Raw genomic sequence first — 17,977 nt, 5'->3', positions numbered from 1 at the left:
TGAAGATTAAACAAACCAGCGACGGGTCTCCGCGACACTTGTTCTCCAACGCTCTAGAAGAGACATCCGTTATATTTTCCTCGTCGACGCCGTCGTCCGCCGTCTACATGTATCTCTCCTCCCCTTTCCGTCATCTCTCCGCCAATTTACCTTCACCTTCATCCTTAACCTTCAAAACCCTACCCTTACCACCATCATCCTTCCCACTTTTATCCTTTCCCCTGAAAAAACTCCGACTTGACAAATCATATATCGTTCAATCCACCCCGACGAAACCCTCTTCCCCTGAACCCTCCTTGCAAACTACATCCGGCTCTCAAGTCTTCGAAGAACTCCCTCAAAAGCTTCAAGAAATCGCAAAACTCTTCCAATCCGCACAAGACCCAAAAGCCAAATACGAACAGCTCTTGTTTTACGGGAAAAACCTTAAACCGCTTCACCCCCAATTCAAGACTGAAGAGAATAAGGTCAAAGGTTGTGTTTCTCAGGTCTGGTTAAGGGCTTATTTTGATGATTCTCATAAGAGAACTGTCATCTTCGAAGCCGATTCTGATGCTTTGATCACCAAAGGCTTAGCTGCTTTACTGGTTCAAGGTCTTTCTGGTTCCACTGTTCAAGAAATCCTCCGTATCTCGCCTGATTTTATTACGCTTTTGGGTTTGAAACAGAGCTTGTCTCCTTCAAGGAACAATGGGTTCTTGAATATGTTTCAGTTAATGCAAAAGAAGGCATTGATGCTGTACGTTGAAGCCGAGAAAGGAATTGAATCAACAACTGGGATTGTTGAAAACCCCCAAAACAATGTCGATTCTGGTTCAATAAGTTCTGATTTTCCATTAAACACTGATACAGATGTTGATTCAAAGTCAAATGATTTGGTATTAGGAAGCAGAGGACAGAGAATTACAGAGATTTTAAACAAAGAGCTGCAACCTATTCAATTGGAAGTAGAAGATGTTTCATATCAGCATGCTGGTCATGCAGGTGTGCAGGGTAGCAATGGTGAGACGCATTTCAAATTGAAGGTGGTTTCAATGGAGTTTGAAGGCAAGAGTTTGGTTAAAAGACATAGGCTTATTTATTCCCTTTTAGACAAGGAGTTACAGAGTGGATTACACGCCTTATCGATAGAGGCAAAGACACCATCTGAAATTGGTATTTAGCCATGAAATGATGGTGCACTTTTTGATTATTAGTATTAATTTCATAGCCATTTTATCATATATGATTGAAAATACAAACTGTACTTTCTTTATTTGGATATAAAAGAAGCATAACAATATAACATCTGAAGAATTTTAAATCTTGTAATAGTAGGTTTGATCACAAAAGTTGAAATATACATCTGTAGAATTCAATGGAGATATATCTGCTTTATCCTTTTATGTTTCTTTGTTCCTCAAGTATCTTGCTTTTGGTAGTGGGTAAAGATACCAAAGATCTCATTTTTTTGTCATTTTCTTCGATGGGTGTATCATATATTCTTCTCTAATCATTTAAAACTGTAACGTGTATCTGAACTCAATTGTTTGATCTGTTAAATCGTGGAGTTCGATCCTTCTAGATCTGATCAATAAACCTCTAGTTAGGTGTGTTTCAGAGTTCTTAGAACGATTTCGTGAAAGAACAGACACTGGGCAAAGATCCCAAGATCTCATTTTTATATCATTTTCTTTACTGGGTATGTCATATTCTCGTCTGAAAATGATAAAAGTGATCAATCTTTTAAAACATGTTTGATCTATACAAGAAGGGAGAATAAAATCAGTTCTTAGAATGTTTTCTTAATGGAAACAAAACAACATATTTATATATACACTAATCTTATGTTGAGGGGAAACAGAATATGAGAATAATTGAGCAGATTGTTCCTTATATATACATTTCTTTGAGGTCTTTTTTTTTTGTAGGTATGTATAGAGCTCAACAATCGATTATACAGTTGCTTAATCTCCCCTAAACACACATGGAATATCATTGAATTGAGTGAGTTCAGATCTCAATTCGGGCTGTTGAAGGAAAAAGCAAATTAAAACATGGAATTTGAATTTCATCTTTTAGTGATGCAGCTTCTGGCCATAAGGAAACCAGCCGGCGGACTACTCATCTGCAACTCACATCGGCTATGCAACCAGTAAGAGAAATGAAGCAAACCGAAGCTCACTCTCACTCTAAAAGTTCCTCTCACACTATACAAAACTTTGTTGCTCAAAACCTGTCTTTGAAGCTCCATGGCATGGTTACGTGGCAGATACACAAGGCTCGATATGAAATGAATCTTCACCACCCCCGTCTCCCGTTGCCGCTGACTAAAAGGCTTGATCGATTGATTCGCTATCAAGTTGTTATCAAAATAGAGTTCAAGAACAGCGTGCTCAAATCTCACATTAAGTTTCCTGTTAGGGTTTGAGAAATTTGCGATGAAAGTCAAATCTCCATTGAAATTCCCAGGCGAATCGAAGTATATGACGTTCAGGCTCGCATGATTTGTGTCAAAAACAGGGTTTTTTGGCTTGACAACAAGAAAAAAGATCAAAGTTGTGATTCCAAACAAGATTACAAGGACGCTGAAGATCATACAGATGATGGCGCTGCACCAGATGGCCGGATCTGTCCGGCGGTGGTTTCTTAGCAGGAGTTTGTCTCTGGTTTTCGGGAAGTTCTGGTAGAGAAACTCTGTCGTCGGTGTCATCATGGTTTGTAATTGGATACTTTGAGGAGATGGTATTATGGATTGTTGTTTTGAGATGAAAAAACGGGGGACAGGAGAAGGGGTGGTGGCTCGCGACTGGGGTGAAGGAGTACAGTAGACTGATGGTGGTTCTGGTGGTTCGTACGCCGGTGGGAGGGGAGGGCGGATCATCTTTAAGGGAGGAAAAACCACTACGTGAAGCAATGAAGGAGATGAACACCATGAATGATTAGAAAACAGAGTCTTAGAGGTGGGAGTAAAGTAAAGTGGAAAGTAGCCGCTTTGGGAGTGGTGGTGGCCTGGTGGGGTCATGTCTGTCTTTTAAATCCAATTTAACAAAGGTGATTGGGTTTACAATATATTTTTGTGATTTGTCTTTTTTTGATCCATTGTTTTTAGACAAAATTACATAAATGGTCCTTGTTTTTTCTCAAATTTTTAGGTTTTGTCCCTAACTTATTTTTGTTGATGAAGATGGACAGTGTAATTTCTTATTCTTAGGTGGATAGTCATTGGTCCATGTAAAATGACTTTCATACTCTTCATGTATTTTATATTTTTCTTGTAACTATTTTTCATTAAAAAACAAAAATAACTAAAACCCACACCCATTCTCATCCCACCCCGCCCTCACACCTCGTCTTCAAGGCTCCAAAACACAAATCAGAAGACATCATTGTTGATTGGAAATCTGAAACCATCGACAACCATCATGCTTCCTTCGCCAACTACATCTCCTTTCTCCATCTGTAAGACCCTCTATTGCCCCCTTAACCTCACCCCTTCTTCTTATCATAGAACTACCCTCTTCCTTTTCTCCTTCACCGATGCTTCCTCCCCCGTCGATAATACCCTTTATCACCCCTTCCTCTATTCTTATCACTTTATCTTGTAAACGAACACTACAACCATTATCGTGCCCTCTGTTAACTCCACTTTCTTCCTTTCCATTTCTACTAGTAAAGTAAATTGGACGTGGTGGTCCAAGGCGGAGCAACAAGGTGTGTATCGATTTGGTATCACCACCAACTTCCATGGGTTGATGCTCTTTATTTGTTTGGCATCTCACCCAGTTTCAAAACCTTAAAAAAAAAGAGTTGGTATTTTTATGAATTGGCTTATCAGATTGATTTTCTATTTTTTTTAATTGATTATGTAGTTCCTTCACTGAATCATTAGTTGGTTATCATATGTTTTTATGATTCTTTTCAACCGCTTTAGATTATGCAGTTCCTGATTCTGTTTAATTTGTTTAATGGACACAAAACAAGACAAACACACATAAATTTTCTTCTTGACTATATGATATGTAAGAACAATCTTGGATCGACATAAGCATAAAACAAGAATGGATGCTTTGTTTATAAGTGAGTTTTTTTTTTAATTTTTTTTTTAAATTTTGCGATTTAATTTTAGTTTTGTTTTTAATTTTGGATTTTTCTTTGTTTTTGAGTTTCAATTTTTATTTGGAAGTTTAGGTTTCATTTTTTCTTCATTTATAGGTTTTGGTTTTGTATAGGGATGTCAATGGGGACAAACGGGACGGGGATTGCATCCCCCGCCCCCGCCCCCAAAATTCTCCTATTCCCCGTCCTCGCCCCCGCTCCCGAAATCTCCATCCTTTCCACCCTCACCCCCGAATTCCCCTTCTTACCCCCGCCCCCATTCCCCCACCCCCGATTGATTTTGGGCTACCTTATGTGGGCTAAAAGAAATTCTTGTTTAGGCTAAAAGAAACTATTTTTTAAGTAACAAATAGTTATTTATAGCATATATTTTACATGTCACAAATATCTTAAAAACATGTTTTGGTTGAATTTATGTACGTAAAAGTCATTCTATTGTTTATTATATTTATATAATTTATATATGTAATATATATATATATATATATATATATATATATATATATATATATATATATATATATATATATATATATATATATATATATATATATATAATTTATTAACGGGACCCCCATGAGGGTTTCGGGACGGGACTGCTAACCCCCGCCCCGCCCCTGAAAGTAAAACGGGGGTTAACCATGCCCCTGCCTCCGCTCCCGTCCCCGATTTTTTTTCAAAAAATGCCCCTAAATTGGACCGGGGTCCCACGAGACTTTTTGACATCCCCAGTTTTGTAAATTTCATTTTATAGTAGAGTTTTAATGTTATAGATGGCTTTGGTGCTTTGATTCTTGATCTTATTCAAGATAAGTAACAGAAGGATGATAAAGTTGTCGGAAAAGATAGAGTCATCGGTCATAATGGACGATGAAGAAGACAAGAAAGGGAAAGTGGGTCCTACATTAACAATATTAGTTATAAAAATCACTGAAAAATGCAAAATCATAAAAAATGGTATACTATCTAAACGAAAAGGAAAAAGAATATATAAATGGACAATGGTATAAAAGTCTTTTATATGGATTAGTGACTAGCCATGCAAGAAAATTAAATCACAAGGACTATCTTCGTCAACAGAAAAGGTTAAGGATGAAACATAAGAATTGGACAAAATTACATTAATGGTCCTCGTGGTTGATAAAATCGACCAATTATGGTTTTTATGACAAATTCTTTACATAGATGGTCCATGTGGTTTCAAAATCTTGCAGAGACGGTCCTTTGGACTAACAGTGTTAACTTTTCAGTTAAGTTTTATGTGAAATGACATATTTTTCCTTCCAACATAGGGACCATTTATGTTTCCTGCCATAGGGACCATTTATATAATTTTCTCTATTATTTATTTTTATTTTTACTTAATTTATTTATATATTTTAGGATTTAGATGTAGATGTTTTTAAGGTTTTGTTTGAATATGTTGTTTAATGTTTTTCTTTTATATTTTTTTGCAAATATTTTTTAACGTTTTGTTCAAATATTTTTTTTCTTATTTTATTTTTGATGTTTTTCAAATACATTTATTGATGTTTTTTGATGTTCTATTGAAATAATTTTTTCTAATTCTTTTCGTTTTGTTCTAATACATTTTTAATGTTTTTATTAGGTTTTGTTTTTGAATATTTTTTGAAGAACTTATAGTCACCATAATCATAATTCGTAACTTAATTAACTTACAATCATGTTTTCTTTTCTTTCTTTCTATTATAGATAAGGTTATATAATTGTTATTTTTTAATTCATATATTTAACTATATAAAGCATATAATTTTGTATGAGTATTATTTTTGTAAAGTTTTTATAAACATTTTTTGTAAAAAAAAGTGTAAAAAGGTTTGTTAAACTTGAATATGATTAATATAGATAAGTTAATTGGAATACATATGATAATCAGAATTCAAAACGGGTGTCAGGTTATACATAGGCTAATCGAAATATATAAAAATGCAAAAAATGCCTAAAAACAAAAAATAACTCGAAAATATTACATTTAAATCCAATGTGAAATGATCTGGTCGCTCTCAACAAGGCTGTGAGGCGGTCTTAGCTTAACCTATGTCTACCTAATCTATATTTTAATCAATTCACGTTTAACAAACTTTTTACACTTTTTTTTTTTATAAAAAAAGTTTACAAAAATAATAATTATAATACCTTATATATGTTATATAGTTAAATATTTGAATTAAAAATAATAATTATATAACCCGATAAAAGAAAAATGAAAACATGATTGAAAGTGAATTAAGTTACGAATTATATTTATAGTAGCCATACATTCCTTTAACAAATATAAACATACTAAATATTAAAAAATGTATCCGAGCATGAGGTCAAAATAAAAAAAGGATAGAAAAATTATTCCAACAAAACGTTAGAAAAACATTAATAAATGTACTTGAAGAAAACATCAAAAAGATTAGAAAAAGTTATTTGAGCAAAACGTCAAAAAAAATGTTAGTGAATATATATATATATATATATATATATATATATATATATATATATATATATATATATATATATATATATATATATATATATATAACATTAAACAATATATTTAAACAAATCATAAAAAAATCTAAATCCTTCAATATATAATTAAATTAAATAAAAACAACAATAAATAATAGAGAAAATTACATAAATGGTCCTTGTGGCAAGAACAAATTACATAAATGGTCCCTATGTAGGAAGGAAAAATATGTCATTTCTCATAGGACTTAACTGAAAAAGTTATCACCCTTAGTTAAAAAGAACATATTTGCAAGATTTTAAAACTACAAGGACCATCTATATAAAGAATTCATCATAAGGACCATAATTGGTCGATTTTGTCAACACAAGGACCATTTATGTAATTTTCTTAGGAAAACCATAAGGACCATTTGTAATTTTGTCTTATTTTTATATAAATACAATCCAAGTGTACTTTCTACAACATACTGTGTATGATATAATATTTTATAAATGTACTAATAAAACAATAATCTATGGTAGTTTTAAATGAATTGCAAATTATATGATTTTATAATAATAAACAACATATTCGGCAATTTGTATAGGATTACTATAAACATGTTTTCATTAAATCTAAATGTAATTTCTTATTAAATTATAAAGATTTCTATAAAAAAAATGTTAGGCATAAAAACAGCAATAAAGTAAGCAAAACAAATAAAAAAGTATATTATTAATTTATGTTATTATTTTCTATTTATGGAAAATGGTATGTGATGTGGGTTTGACCCTACATAGTGAACGGTTGCGATTGAATGAAGGTCGTGATGCTTGGTGGCTAAGAAACTGGCATGGAGCCAAGTGCCAAGGCAAATTATTGGGAGCTACTATTATTGTCTCAATGTACATAAAGTAATAAAAGTGGTTCCCTACTTCCCTTTGGCTTTGGTTCAGGTGAAATTTTGAAAGGGTCCAAACTCCAAAGATATAAAAACAAGTTGTTGGCCGGGTCGGGTCGGATCCAAAATATATAGCTAGTCTAAATCGTAAAACAAGTTCACTACGTAAGTAAGTGAAACCGATGAAAAAAAAATATAGAAAAAGGACTTAAAAGAAAAAGTTATGGGTCCAAATTGGATCATATTAACATTGAAAAAAAAAAAAATCAAATAATACTACTTTTACTAATTTCAACTATGTGATTCACATGACTAATGGCCAAAATTTATTTGTTAAATAAATCTCTATATAACTATATTATTTAAAAAATTAGGTGGGTCAAAGTACTTACCTTTACCAACAATAAACTCGCCACGAAAAATATAGGTAGGTAAGGCTGCCAAAAAAAAAAGTCACAAGACAACTATTCAAGTTCCATTCGAGTTGAATGTTTGTGGAGTTTGTTTAAGTATAACATGAAATAAGCTCTAAACATTTTATTAGTCGAGTTTTATTTTTTTTATTTTCCAACATCTTGACTCGAACTTATATGGAGTTTTTTCAATACTATGTTCAATCTTTTTGGTTAAAGCTTAAATCAAACTTGTTCTATTCGATGTAACTTTCATATGTATTTTAAAGTCATTTAAGTTTAGTTTAACACTATCGAACCAAACTTAAGTTTGTATGATTTTGGCACGGTCATAATCTTAGTGAAACCAACACAAGAAAATGATGACCATTTTTATTTTCACGGTGTGGATACCAATAAAGATGGTCAACATTTTTTTTCTATCACAAGTTTGTACATCAAAGGCTTCAAGAAATCAATTGAGAATTATTATCATGGTTGTATTATTCAGTTACTTCTATGTTTAGGTTGCAAATCTAGTTGCAATTTATCATTCATGAGTGAGAATGTGAATAAATCAATGTTTTAGAAGATTTTCAAACCCTAGAATGATGAAAACAATGTGTTTAGCCGTTAGAATATGGTTTTGATTGATCAACGTGATTTGAATCATTGTTTTAACTTCTAATTTAAGGCGTTCTTTTAATTTATGAAGCGATCAACTCCATTTTTTTTTATTTTGAAAATATAGGCTTGCAACAAGCTTTACTGGAGTTCTAGCTTTAGATTTGATATAACTTGTAATTTAATCTACTAAAACTTCAAATTAAGAATTCTAGTTTAAATCTCCAATAAGGATCATGTTTATTGTATTGAATCATCATTTGAAGCTAGTATGTTATTATTATATGTTAATGTGACTTCTAATGGAATAAATCAATTTTTTAAAACTACAAATCACTATATGTGCATTTATAAAATGAATCAAATGGGATGTTAACTATGGTCCAAAACACAAATTTGAATGTTATAAGACCATTCTAAGACCCCGTTTGATACGCATCTTTCCAGGTTCAAACAGATCTTTCTGGCTGAATGGACCGAAAAGACTGTTTGATTTGCACAAAAGAAAGGGTCTTTCCCGGGAAGATATGTCTTTCCCAAAAAGCCTCAAAATCATATCTTTCTGGCTGAATGGGCTGGAAAGACAATTATACACCAAACCCCGCCTCTTTTTTTTTATTGGATTATTAATTTTTTTAAATAACTTTTTTTAAATTTATTTTTTATTGAATTATTACTTTTTTTCATCATTCAGCACAGTCAATAAGATGTACAATCAAACAGCATGGTTTCTTTCCCAATCAGAAAATTTTCCCAGACAACACTTTACCATACAGCTCTTTCCCAAACAGAAATTATCAAACAGGACCTAACTCATTAGGAGTTAAAAAGGAGGGAGTTAGGATTGATTTGGACATGTTTTGGAAGCCTAAAAATACTTAAACCTCGAAGTGGTATTGTCACGAAATTCCACTCGGCCAAGGAATTACTAGGAAAATTCTATATGGTCGAGTAATCATATGTTAAGAAAATTTTAAACTTTTTCATTGAATGTCCAAAATCATCTATAGTTTCTTCTAATGTTATATCAAATATTAAAATGAGATGTTTAGGATTAACAAAGTTGATTAAGACTTTTAGAATGTAATTAATAATCATTACCTATCCTTAGGTAACAACCAGGCATCCAAACTGTAACATCCCAAAAACCGAGACCAAAATTTTTTGTTTTAATTATATTGCTTATAAAATTTGTTTGAGGAAAACATTGCTGATATCATATGAATTCATAAACCATAGTTACATGTCTCAAAACCATATCATCAAATAGTAATAATGTCAGAGTACAATCCCAGAAATCATAAATGCGGAATCATGTGTGTGCGATGCGTTGCTACCCTGCCGGCTCCTTCCCATTCGACGAAGAGGTACCTGAAACCAAAACTGAAAACCGTAAGCACAAAGCTTAGTGAGTTCCCCCATCATACCACATACCATACAATCATACATACTGTCGGGCAGTTCTGGGGCGCCCGACCTACCTATGTCAAGCCATTATGGGGTGTTGACCTACACATGTCAAGCCATTCTGGGGTACTGACCTACCAGTGTCAGGCCATTCTGGGGTGTCTGCCTACCCACCGGTCTTATCTCAACCAGGCACATCGACTGTTTCACCCCCTATCACTGTCACATAATAACATATCATAATCAAGCTGTCAGACATATCTGGGGTGTCCGACCTACCCTTCGGTCCTAACAACCGAATCGGGAGATTATTCCACCTCCTACTACCACTATCACATATAACATATCATACTGGCACATAAGACACATCAGGTAGTAGAAAACCTAGACAATTATCACAAAGACAATCATCTAAAGACAACTCCTGCTGGTGGGCTGGCATTGTGGTCGTAGACCCACCTCTACTGGAAGGTAACTCACATCGATGTCGTATAGTGTCCTCGGTGTGAAAATCGACTCTTCTCGAATCCTCAATCCCTACACAACATCCTTTCTACATTACCATTTTATACTCATAACCCTTACAAGGGTCACTAGATTCCAAGTCAAAGTCAAGGTCAAAACCCTGGTCAAAGTCAACATCCGGTTGACTAGACTCGCCGAGTTGGTTCACCAACTCGTCGAGTTCCCTCGTCCACGAAAAGTTACAACTTCGTCCTTACTCATTGAGTCTAGCAAGAGCTCAACGAGTTCGCCTTCAACAACACATCAAACCTTCTTCAACTGACTCGCCGAGTTCATCTTCATCCATATGCAGGAGTTCAGTCTATGACTCGTCGAGTTCCCCTTGAACTCGTCGAGTCTGTCTTCATGTGGTTGGGACATTACCTTGAACTCGATGAGTTCCATGATTTCCAGGTCCCTAATGAGCCTAGAAAAATGAGTGTTCTTCTATCTTAGCATCTGGTCCATCAACAGAAGGATTTGATGGGAAATACAACTCAACTCGCTGAGTCCCATGAACAACTCGCCGAGTTCCTCTTTGTCCAAACTATACAGTCGATTTCAGTGGGTCTCAAAGCATTTAAACCATAGATCTGACCTCCTAGGGTCCACAATACACGTAAAGTTACAAACTTTACGTTCATGCATGGGCCATTTAGCTCAAAAGGCCATAAAATAGAGTCTTCAAGATGCATGGGGCTCTCATGGCAGTAAAGTTGGCACCTTTATGCCATGAGAACCCTCCTAGGTTCCAGATCTGAAGTTATTTCTCTACATAATGACCCAAACCCGAAGGTAACTTAGAAATGCCCCAAAATGACAAGATTCAAGCCCTAAAGAGGATCTAACAAATGGAAAGTCAAGGTTGAAGCTTTTTACCTCAAATGAGCTGGAAATGGAACACAACCTCTGGATCTACAAGCTTCAACTTGAACTCCCAAGCTCCTTCTTCCTTCTCAAGCTTCACAACCACCAAAAATGCACAAAATGGCTCAAGAATCACTCAAACAAGGTTAAAGTTTTGATTTAGGGTTTCTCTGAGTTGGGAGGGACGATGGGGCTGGCTTGAGGCAGAATAAGTCGTTTAATTTGTGTGCAAACCCTTAATATTAGGGTTTCATCCAGACAACTCCTACTCGTCGAGTCGGTCCCCCGACTTGTCGAGTAGGTTACTAAACTTCCTGGTCAAAATCGAGTCTACTCAAGGAGTTGGGCCTCCAACTCGCCGAGTTCCAGAGCAAAACATGAAGGTACTTGAATTTAAATACGTACCAGGAACCGAGTGTTACACAAACAACATTGGAAATGGAGTATGGTATTGCAACAAGTTGAAGTGAGTTCATTACCCAAAAATACATATTAATATTCTTATTTATACTATAAGTTTTTGTATATTTGTACTTATATGTGCATCTTTTGTGTGAGGTATTATAAGTAATATATGTGTATTCACAAAAATAATTTTCAATGAGTTTTAGAAACAATGTTAAATTATTATTATTTGAAGAGAATTTTGAGCATGATCATTGCATCCACTTAGAACATGTTAAGACTTGTAAAGTCGTAACACTTGGATTTAGGGTCATCAAGCCTATATTTTTGGAAGGAAATGCTTGTATGATTTAGGGTCATTAAACTAATGTTTTGGCAAGACAATTCTTGTATGATTAGGGGTCACTAAACCTATGTTTTAGCAAGCCAATGCTTGTATAATTTGGGGTTTGCGACCTATGATATTGGTAGCATCCTAGATTGACCTCTATTACATATAATGTTAGATACATCTTATGTGATTCAAATATGATAGGTACATGATCCTAGCATTTGGAGTCCATATATGTAGAGTGTTTTATGTGCTATGTCTAAACGTACTATTTTTCATCCTTATGCAAATGAGGTGTTAGACTTTAAGATTGAATTGGTTGCTTGGAATAGAAGATTATGCATTACATTCTTGATATGTTTGATTTACTCTTGATGTATTATTGATATTTAGCAATGCCCACACTCTAAACCCTTTTTTTTTCCCTAAATGATGATTATTAACTATATTTTGTGATTTGAAAAACATTATAAGAGATTTACCATGGATTTGGATTGACGGCTTATCCAATACATTTAAGAGTTGACCCCATGAATTCTTACTAGGCTTTCCAATCATGTGTAATTTACTCTTTTTGTTATTATCTTTGATTAACATTTATAGGATAACTTCTCATGGTTAAATTGTTTTTGTGCAGGTGTGGTAACATCAACTGGGCAAAGTGTTTGAAATGCAACATTTGTAACAAAAACAAACCTGGTGTCAATGAAGGCGGGTTGATGTATTTTCATGGCTGCTCTATCCCTTAATTTTTAATTTATATATTTTTTTCACAAAAACCATTTATGGAAATTATATGATGTATGCAGAGGAGGACGTGCTGGTGGGTACAAAGAACTTGATAAAGAAGAGCTAGAAGAAACAAAAAGACGCAGGAGGGAAGCTGAAAAAGTAAGATCCGGTTACTTTCTTTAAATTTACACTAATATTTAATATTTTACTGATTTTATTATATATATATATATATATATATATATATATATATATATATATATATATATATATATATATATATATATATATATATATATATATATATATATATAGAGGAAGCTAAGGTTGGTCAGGTGTTTCCCGGAACTGGATACTGTGAAGCAATGGCAACAACAAATGATAGGGGGTTTAAGGAAGTCGGTAAAAGAGAAATAAGAGGTTGAGTAGTCTGATGAAGAATAACATTAATTAGAGGCAACGAGTTTGTCAACATGCTTTTTGTTTGAAATTCGAGCCTAATTCTCTTTGATATGTCTTCTCTTTTTTCTATTAAATAATTATAACCACGAATAATCTATATAGATTTGTTGTACTAGCTTTTGATGAAATAGATATCTAGATACGTGGTTAACTATGTTGAGACTTTAGATTTATTCTAGACAAAACTTCAAAAATAGTCCCTGTGGTTTTCAAAAATATCAAGTTTAGTCCCTAAGTTCAAAAAACCTCACGGATCATCCCTGTGGTTTCAAAACTTTTAACATTTGGTCCTTCCGGCTAACTCCGTTACCATTTAGCTGTTAAGTCAGGGGCATTTTTGTCATTTCACTCCACAAGGACCATTTATGAGATTTTCAATTACTTTTTTTTAAATAAATAAATAAATAATATTTAATATGCAATGGGTCCCACCCCCCCTCTCTCTCTCTCTCCACAAAGAAACCCACCATTGTATCTGCAACTTCAAATCCAAGTTCTCTTACACACAAAATACACCAAATGAAACCACAATAAACCATAATTTTGAAGATTTCAAATGTAACAACGAATCGACGGTTCATATGAAGTCGATTGCAAGTATTTAGCCCGAAAGATGAAGTCAACATCCCCTGTCCTTCCTTCCTTCCTTCTTCTTCTTATTCAACCACAGTCCATACTCTACAGGCGAGCACTTCCAATGCATTGTGAAGTAATGGGGAAAGGGTATTTCTGGCAACACAACCCTGTCCCTCCTGATTTGTTTGGACTAAAAACCTTCAATTGAGTTGCAGGTTATCTCAAGCATTTCAATCACTTCCAGTGCACTGTGAAAGGGTATTTCCGGCAACACATCCACCTTTCCTGAGAAGACAAAGACTGAAAGTCACGTTTGATAAGTTTGCGCCACTCTATGAAAGGGATTTTAGTTTTACCGCAAAATCGATTTTGAAAGATGACTGAAATCGACATAACCTTACCACAAAATTGATTTTGAAAGATTGACTGAAATCGTACATAACCTTACCACTCTGTGACAGACGACTGAAATCGTATAAAATTGATTTTGAATGAGTGGAGGAACAGGGAACGATGATAGGCTGAGGGGATGCCTAAAAGAAAGATGACTAAAATCGTCGGTGATATTCCTTTCTCAGACACTATTACTGTCGCCACTGCCCATCCATCTACCTTGTTGCTCTGGTAGTTTTTCATGGCATCTTGCATCCATAATTTGAAACACCACTTCACCTTAATCGACTTCATTTGAATGAGGCTTCACCTAAATCTCCTAATCAGTGTTCCACCTGCCCCCATATGAAACATTTCCCTTTGTTGACCACCCATCTACTAATTCATTTGATTATTATCACCTTTATCAGCATATCTCTGAAATCTAGAATCAAACCTAAGAAATCGAGTTTGAGCACTAATACCTCCAACAAAGCGATTAACTATGAGGACTAATCGGTTTGATTACTTTTTAATACTCATCGATTTATCAGATTATCAGTTATGGGCATCATCCTTTTATTTCATATTTATTGTGCTAATGGAAGAAGGTAATCGGTAGAGTTGATTAATTTGTATGATGTCCTGTTTCTGGAAATGAAGAAAATGGGTGGGATGAAACCGAAATAGAGAGAGAGAGAGAGAGAGAGAGGGAGAGTGAGAGAGAGAGAGAGAGTGTGTGTGTGTGTGTGGGATCCATTGCATATTAAATATTATTTATTTATTTATTTAAAAAAAAGTAATTGAAAACCTCATAAATGGTCCCTGTGGAGTGAAATGACAAAAATGCCCCTGACTTAACGGCTAAATGGTAACGGAGTTAGCCGGAAGGACCAAATGTTAAAAGTTTTGAAACCACAGGGACGATCCGTAAGGTTTTTTGAACTTAGGTACTAAACTTGATATTTTTGAAAACCAGAGGGACTATTTTTGAAGTTTTGTCTTTTTTCTAATTAATATTAGGCTCTAAAAATCTCAAGCAATGAATCTTTTTTAGGCCGGAGGGAGTGGTGCCACCGAAACCGCACTCCCTCCCGGACCACATAAGCGCGATGTTATTTTTTACCATACAAATGTGATTTCTTGCCACACCAAGAGAGTGGTGCCACACTTTTATTTTCTTTCTTTTTATTTTTTTGTTTTTTTTAACTATTTTAATTTAATAAAACTTTTTTTTAACTATTTTAATTTAATAAAACTTCTATTTTAATAAAAAAAACATTATTTTTCATTACTTGAAAATTAAAAAAAAAACATTACATTGCATTACCAAAAAAAAAACACAAAAACCACACACATGACATTTAAATAATCCTAGAAACTTAAAAAATACAAATAAAATAACTAAAACAAACTACATAAAGTCGTTCTCGAGAACTTGTCTTCGGGGTCATTCGGCGGATCCAAATTAAGGTTAATGTTTTGAACCTCGTAAACGTGTTCCACCAAGTCATTGCGAAGATTGTGAAATGTTTCAGTGCATCGTATCTCTGCTCTTCTGTTCATATACTCTGCGCCACCAATTTCTATTGGTTGTGTCTCTGGTAGAGTTTCTTCCTCGTCAAACGCACATATCGCTCTTCCTTCGTCTTCAATAATCATGTTATGCAATATGAGACATGTATACATGATTTCTTGAAGTTTTTCCTTGCCTAAATAAGTTGCTGGTTTTTTCAATATGAACCACCATTTCTTCAGAGCTCCAAAAGCACGCGCAACATCCTTCCTAGCTCTTTCTTGAGCTCTCTTGAATTTCTTTCGTCTAGAACCATGTGGACACGTAAATGATTTAACAAACACATCATACTCGTGATAGATTCCATCGACCAGATAATAACCGTACTTATATGGCGTTCCACGTACTTGAAAAGAAGAATCTGGTGCAGATCTATCGTATATGTTGTTAAATATTGGTGAACGATTAAGAACGTTGATGTCGTTAATCGAACCAGGAGAACCAGAAAAAGCATGCAAAATCCACATATCTTGTGATGCAACTGCTTCAAGTATGACCGTTGGGTGACTATGATCACCTCGGGTAAATTATCGATGATATGATGTAGGGAAATTTTCCCATGCCCAATGGAGACAATCTAAGCTTCCTAGCATTCCAGGAAACCCATGCACACTAGCATGATGAGCTTGCAATTGCAAGATGTCATTACGTGTAGACTTACGTAAATATTTTGGACCATAAAACTGAATCACGGTTTTGCAGAAAAAATGGAGACCGTCTCGTGCGATCCTAGCAGACATCCTAAAACTTTCGTCTAACGCATTAGGCGGAATGTCATATGCTAACTAACGAAGTGTGACCGTGCATTTTTGTAAGGGAGTGAAACCGGGTGTACCTCTAGCATCGTAGCGTTGTTGAAAAAACTGCACTCCCTCGTTACGAAAATCAAAAGTGACATTCTGAAGCGCCTACGAAATAATACCCTTGATAAATGACATTCTCTGCAAAATAGTCTTGCACCAAACGTTAGTTGGCTTCTTCACGATTTCTGCAAATATATCTTCGTGTTCTCCGTTGAGAACTTGCAGCTGCATTGTTACATACACCATTGTATGTTTGTTTCGCCATTTGAACACACGCAATAGCGGTATCAAAAATAGTCTGAAATTCTTCAGAAGATGAAGATGACATTTTTGAGAGAGTGGTGATTTTAAATTATTTTTTTTTGAAAGAGAGGAGATTGTGTTGTGAAAAACAAATGAAATTGATATGTATATATATAAGAAAGAAAAAACAAAAAAGAAAAAAAAAATTAATTACACAACAACTCATTCAACAGTCAATACACCCATCAACCAATCACCAAACACGGCACTAAAGGACCGCACTGCGGCCAAAACCGCGCAATACCGCGGTCTGGGGACAGTGTGCGAGGTCCAGGTGGCACAAACCGCGGTTCCAGACCGTAGCCACACCGTATACCTTACTAGCACCATAGTAACCTGGTCATGTTATTAACTTTCTACAAAATGATGCCTTCACATGTTCATGTTCGCGTAACAACAATACATGAGAGAGTACTATTATTGAAAAATTGGATCTTTAAGATGATGACAAAAAAATATGTTCATAGTGGAAATTGTAGATCTATCATCCACTTTTGATTTTTTTATTTTTTTATTTTTTTTTATTTTATTGTTTTAAATGCATCGATTTTTTTAAACGTCATGGTTCGCCTACTAATTAGAGTTAATTATTAACAAACAAAAACTATGTGCACTTACACAACATTTGTGGGCTCTTATTCTCCATTTCAGCCTTTCATCAGACCTGATTGCTCAAGAAATATGGCAAAGTGCCATGCCAACCAGGCAACCATTAACAATCATGACACATTTTGGGCTTTGAAGTGTGACCCAATTTGATTAAAATGACATGTTCGCCTAATGTGTTAGCTTTTGTGAGAGGTGTTTCTGTTTGTTGTTTTGGTAGACTTTGTATTTGATTACAATTATGTTTTTCTATATATAATGTAATGTTTTTTAACTGCAAATGGCAGATTATGAGTCAATGTCCAAATTACTTTATATCCAATCTAAGAGTAACGGATCATACCTGTAATATAAAATATACATATTAATTTTTAATTACTGTTTGATAAATTTCCAAACATAAAATGAAACTAGATTCGAATATTTAAATTTTATTAGCTTTAATTGATATTGTAAAATAATATTGTATGAAAATATTTTATAAACCTCTGTTTATATGGATCATATGTGGAAGAGAATATATACACATAAAAGGTATATGGGCCAAATGCTAA

The 17,977-nt window shown here is 34.3% G+C and overlaps 2 protein-coding genes and 1 pseudogene across 2 annotated transcripts; 1 reads left to right on the top strand and 2 right to left on the bottom strand.

Annotated features, from left to right (window-relative positions):
• LOC145072666 (sufE-like protein 1, chloroplastic/mitochondrial pseudogene) lies at positions 1-1,255 on the top strand (annotated as a pseudogene).
• A 501-nt stretch (positions 1,256-1,756) lies between these two features.
• LOC145072667 (NDR1/HIN1-like protein 3) lies at positions 1,757-3,019 on the bottom strand. The gene has a single exon (XM_079019131.1). The coding sequence runs from the start codon at positions 3,002-3,004 to the stop codon at positions 2,051-2,053; it is 954 nt and encodes a 317-aa protein (XP_078875257.1). The 5' UTR covers positions 3,005-3,019; the 3' UTR covers positions 1,757-2,050.
• Positions 3,020-15,539: 12,520 nt separating this feature from the next.
• Positions 15,540-16,178, bottom strand: LOC145076190 (uncharacterized). The gene has a single exon (XM_079022153.1). The coding sequence runs from the start codon at positions 16,176-16,178 to the stop codon at positions 15,540-15,542; it is 639 nt and encodes a 212-aa protein (XP_078878279.1).
• Positions 16,179-17,977: the final 1,799 nt, after the last annotated feature.

This window comes from Lactuca serriola, chromosome 9 (assembly GCF_051521515.1).
Source record: "Lactuca serriola cultivar US96UC23 chromosome 9, Lser_US96UC23_V15, whole genome shotgun sequence".
NCBI classification, from domain to species: domain Eukaryota; kingdom Viridiplantae; phylum Streptophyta; class Magnoliopsida; order Asterales; family Asteraceae; genus Lactuca; species Lactuca serriola.
Note: the sequence above shows the minus strand (reverse complement) of the source record. Positions and strands in the feature narration are given on the sequence as shown.

Bases quoted from the DNA above. Each gene is read 5' to 3' on its own strand.
- LOC145072667 (XM_079019131.1), bottom strand. From the start codon at position 3,004: ATGACCCCACCAGGCCACCACCACTCCCAAAGCGGCTACTTTCCACTT.
- LOC145076190 (XM_079022153.1), bottom strand. From the start codon at position 16,178: ATGTGGATTTTGCATGCTTTTTCTGGTTCTCCTGGTTCGATTAACGAC.